The sequence below is a fragment of the Gigantopelta aegis genome, chromosome 11 (genome assembly GCF_016097555.1).
Source record: "Gigantopelta aegis isolate Gae_Host chromosome 11, Gae_host_genome, whole genome shotgun sequence".
Classification (NCBI taxonomy): Eukaryota; Metazoa; Mollusca; class Gastropoda; order Neomphalida; family Peltospiridae; genus Gigantopelta; species Gigantopelta aegis.
Window position 1 is genome coordinate 14,445,204 of NC_054709.1, and position 5,590 is coordinate 14,450,793.

The window sequence follows — 5,590 nt, forward strand, 5'->3', positions numbered from 1 at the left end:
CGTTTTCTTTTCGTCTTGAAACGAATTTTAAATAAAATTTTATATTGCAATTAGTTTCCGGCATACTTCGTAATTCACCCGAATCATTTCGTATACCCTCGGCGTAATCCCGAATGTTTTCAAATTCTTTTCAAATCACTGGCATGATTTTGCAAGTAAGGTTTTGATTGGTCGAATGAAACGTCAACTGGACATGAGCTCCAACGGGCTGCTGTTAGATCCACATGCAATAGTGGAGCTAATTTTAATTAGCTGCTCTCTCTCTCTCTCTCTCTCTCTCTCTCTCTCTCTCTCTCTCTCTCTCTCTCTCTCTCTCTCTCTCTCTCTCTCTCTCTCTCTCTCTCTCTCTCTCTCTCTCTCTCTCTCTCTCTCCTATTGATTCCGGTCGGCAAAACTGGTAGTGTATATGTATGTATATAATATATATATATATATATATATATATATATATATATATATATATATATATATATATATATATATATATATATATATATATATATATGTATGTATGTATGTATGTATGTATGTATGTGTATGTATTGATGTATGTGTATGTATTGATGTATGAATATCACTATATATTGTATGTATGTCGAGGTTGACTGTTACATACATAGATATTAACGCACTGGCGCAGGGGATAATTAAATCCTTTCTGGCCTCACAAATTGTCACATGCCGTTGCTGGGACTCGAACCTGTGGCACCAAATCGCCCGCAAATTGCAAGACTGACCACGATACGCTATGAGCTATCGAAGCTTCCATAAAAAGGAAGTTCTTTAACTCAACCATATGCATGGGGCCTATGTATGTATGTATGTGTGTGTGTGTGTGTGTATATATATATATATATATATATATATATGTATATATATATATATATATATATATATATATATATATATACACATACATATACATATATATGAAGACATGCAATAAAGCGTAGCTCACATGAGTGTTCCATGGATTGGTACTAATCATACACCGAGAACTCTTAACAAGAACCGAACGCCCGTGGTTCCTACGGTTGTTTTTGGTGTCACAACAAATGCACTCACCTATGTTGCAATGTTCTCCGGTCATGTGGGGCGTGCAGATCTTCTGACCGTTGTCGTCGCAGGTGTAACGCAAGGCGACGGGCACGCATTCGTTCAGGCAGTCGCGGCCGTAGTAGTTCTCGTCGCAATAAATCTGAAAAAAACACAAACCCACCAGATAAAATTATTTTATTGCAAAAATAGCCGGTGGGCCCATTGGGCTAATTCTCGTTCCAGGCAGTGCACCACGAGCAGGCCATGGAGTGGCTTCAGCGGGTTTCCTCTCTCAATATCTGTGTGGGCCTTAACCATATGTCTGACGCCATATAACCGTAAATAAAATGTGTTGAGTGCGTCGTTAAATACAAAATTTCCTTCCTTCCTTTTTATTGCAATAATAATAATAATAATAATAATAATAATAATAATAACAATGATAATCTTCACATTCTTAAAGCGACTGTTCTCGGTTTGCTGCAATAATTTCAACTAACCGAGTAAACATGTTCTGCTATACTAATGTCTGTATATTCAATGTGGTTCTGGTCGTCCAAATCCTTGTAGTAGGTCAAATTTATTTTATTTCCCAATATGTATTTTAGCAAAGAAAAAACTGGGGTTTGTTGTTTTTGAATGAAACGTGGAAAATTCCTGAGTTTAATTTAAAAGACGATTGGAATCTGTGTGTTGAACGGTTAGGACATTATTACGACGCTAACGAAATAGTTGATGCTCACAAGAATTGTAGATGGAGGAGAAATTTATGAATTGATACGTTGTACGGAATTGTGTGAATTGGTTCGCAGTCATTTATGTTCGAAACCAAACGTTATTGTTCGGCGTTGTAAATTTAAAACACGTTTGCGAAAAAAAAGAAGAATCGGTTTCTTCATTTGTGAATGAACCTAGACGTATAACAACAAAATGTGACATACTGGTTGCTTGCATTAATAATGGCATAATTCAAACAACGTTTGTTGCAAGATATTCAGCTAATTTTCAAAACTGCTTGGACTTAGGGTCTAGCAAGACTCGAGTCCGTTCACAGGACTCGAGTACCCGTGAAAAGAAAAGCACTTTCTTTTAATCATATTTTACGTCATTTTACCATTATGCTAGTCGACTATTACGTTATAGGGCTATGCGACATGAATGGAAAACGAAAGTCGAATGTTTGGAATGCATACATTGCCATCATTTGGCATCCATGTTCAGCGCTGGAATTAAGATGCATAATGCAATTTTACTTGATTCCTTAGTCTCATTATCATCTAGGGACATGAATGGAAAACAAAAGTCGAATGTTTGGAATGAATACATTGGCATCATTTGGCATCCATGTTCAGCGCTGGAATTAAGATGCATAATGCAATTTTACTTTATTCCTTAGTCTCATTATCATCTAGGGACATGAATGGAAAACAAAAGTCGAATGTTTGGAATGCATACATTGGCATCATTTGGCATCCATGTTCAGCTCTGGAATTCAGATGCATAATGCAATTTTACTTTATTCCTTAGTCTCATCATCATCTAGTGCAAGTGTTGGGTATTCGGGTCCGGGTCGAGTTTGACCCTCAAGTACTCGAGTCCAATATTTTGGACTCGTGGAGGCCCTACTTGGAATACAGTCTTAGCTATGGAGACTGCTACTGAAAATGTACATACCATTTCTCAGGTAACAAATAAATTTACTACAAGTAGTAGTACAAGTGGTTCAGCTATTTATAAACCGCATAATGATGGAGGGGATGAATAGTGCTATTATATATATATATATATATATATATATACGTGGTGGTATTCAGAAAAGGAATGTACACTCAGGAAATGTTTGATATTGAAGGTCAGAATTCTTGTTTATTTATATCGAAATAGACACTGAAACTTCTGTTTCTGTGATCAATGAAGATACCTTTTGGATATTGAAAATAGATTCTCCATTGAGAAAATCGAAAATGGTATTGAGAATATTCACAGGTGAGAAAGTTACTCCACTTGGAACTGTTCATGTTTCTGTTGTTTATCAAAATCAGATTAAAAAAAACACATTACCATTATTGTGGTACCCAGTGGTCCTAATTTGATGGATAGAAACTGATTGAGTGAGATGCAGTTGGATTGATAGAAAATTCAACAAAGATTGTGTGTAAGCAAATTATCGACAATATATAATATACCCTTAAATAACTTACTTCACAAATATGATCATTTGTTCAAGGAAAAAAAAATCAGCACTAAACTTGAAAGAAGGTATGCTTTTCAAAAGGTGTCCAGCATCATATGCATTATGTCAAGGTGCTATAGCTGAATTAGAACGACTAGAAAAACAGGGAACTATTAAAATAGTTGAATTTTCTGACTGGGCTACAATGGAATCATTGTTTCAAGGTATGCCTAAAGTAGCATTGCATTTGAATAACTTGATAGTAACAGGTTCAAAAGATAATGAACATGTGAATCATTCGTTTCATAATTAGGTTTGCGATTGAAAATGCCAATTCATGAAAGAAAAGATGATGGTTCTAGGACATTGTTATCAGTGAGGAAGGTCTGCAACAATGTGATACAAAGGTTAAAGCTATTCATGATAAACTGTTATCACAAATATCTTCCATCATCCAAATGTGTCCACAGTACCTGCGTATTTGTATAACTTGTTAAACAAAGGAATTCGTTGGACTTGATTGGAAGTACAGGACATGACATTCAAAGAGTCTAAACAATTGTTTGGTTGCTACGTGCTATTAGTACATTATGATCTGGAAAAGAAACTAATATTGTGTGATACCTCTCCCTGTGGAATAGGTGCAGTTTTGTCTCATGTCATGAGCATGTTGATTATGTTGTTTCTTCTGATATTGTTGCTTTTGTTGCACCTTGTGAGTTAAGCTTGGATGTACCCAGTCTAAATGAGATGGAAGTCATCTACTCATCAAAAGCTCTGTTGGCGACTGTCCCGTCGTACCTTGAGGTGAATTTCTGTTTCGCAACAGAAAACGAGCCAACTTAGTTTTCATATTTCCTTGCTTCATTTTATCAAAACTATTTATGGTAGTCTGAACAGCTCTTTCAGCTAAACCATTGGAAGCAGGATGGTAAGGAGCTAATGTCACATAATAAATTCCTTTTTTTCCCCGCAAAATTCCTTGAATTCTACACTGGTGAATGGTGTACCGTTCTCACTAATAATCGCTTCTGCAAACCTTGTCAATTTTATCTTTTGAACTAGTAGAGTTTTCCGTTCATACGAGTTAGTTTCCATACGAGTTCACCGCATCCCAGATGACACAGGAAACAAATGTCTAACCATTTAAGAGTAAGCATCAAACATAATCAACCACATTTGAGTAAGGAATGGTTCTGCATGATCCACACGCATTCTAGACCATGGACGATCTGGTCACTTCCAAGTGTGTAGTGATAGCTTCTCTTGAGACCTTTGTGTATCTTAAACATTTCTTTGGAAAACCTGTATGGTTATTTCGTGTGATCATTAGAAAATGTGGTGTAATCTGTAAAAATTAAATGGATTGTGATCAGCGTGTTGTTGGACGTCATTACAAAAATGAAATGTTTTATTTAACGACGCACTCAACACATTTTATTTACGGTTATATGGCGTCAGACATACGGTTAAGGACCACACAGATTTTGAGAGGAAACCCGCTGTCGCCACTACATGGGCTACTCTTTCCGATTAGCAGGAAGGGATCTTTTATTTGCGCTTCCCACAGGCACGATAGCACAAACCATGACTACCAGTTATGGATCACTGGTCGGTGCAAGTGGTTTACACCTACCCATTGAGCCTTGCGGAGCACTCACTCAGGGTTTGGAGTCGATATCTGGATTAAAAATCCCATGCCTCGACTGGGATCCGAAACCATTACCTACCAGCCTGTAGACCGATGACCTAACCACGACGCCACCGAGGCCGGTCTCGACGTCATTAAAGTCATGTGCCTTTGACCAGTTGTGATGCACTGGTTGTAACGTGAAAAAACCCCGGTCAGCTGAATGGATCAACCGAGGTGGTTCGATCCTGCAACGCAAGTACTTCAGGCGAGCGCTCGACCGACTGAGCTTGATCTCGCTCCCTTTGGGAAGTAAGTCTCGCTTCTCTATAGTGGTGTATAATTCATGTGCTTTTATTTAAAAGTCCACCTCATGCCCAAAATAAAGAGTTACCTACCCTTCCGGAAATCCGTAGATCTGTTTCCACAGATGGATATAAACTTTGTGGCGCTCTCAGTGACTGGAATCCTGTTGTATTGTATACGTTCTTTGCAACAGGCAAACCTGGAACATTAAACACATTAATCAGATATCCCCAGAGATTGAATTTGGGTAGGGGTGATCCTTCTTCCTGTTTTATTGATAAAACACATTTAATTATGTGCTCTTTTGACACACATTAGAAAAAAAACCCCACAAAGTTCAGAGAAATATAGTAATTTAAATTAATGGCGATGCATAACTAGAGATCAATACGTCACAAAAATGTACGCCAGCTATTTGATTGTCTGCGTGAGAGAAGAAACCC

General features: G+C 37.5%; 1 protein-coding gene across 1 annotated transcript in view; it reads right to left on the reverse strand.

Annotated features, from left to right (window-relative positions):
* LOC121385036 (neurogenic locus notch homolog protein 1-like) overlaps window positions 1–5,590 on the reverse strand; it is a 29,049-nt gene that overhangs the window by 13,955 nt on the left and 9,504 nt on the right. Inside the window, exons 2-3 of the mRNA XM_041515573.1 lie at window positions 5,240–5,346; window positions 1,066–1,198 (exon numbers count right to left, since the gene is read on the reverse strand). Of these exons, the coding sequence (XP_041371507.1) occupies window positions 1,066–1,198; window positions 5,240–5,346 (240 nt within the window). The remainder of the gene's footprint in view (window positions 1–1,065; window positions 1,199–5,239; window positions 5,347–5,590) is intronic.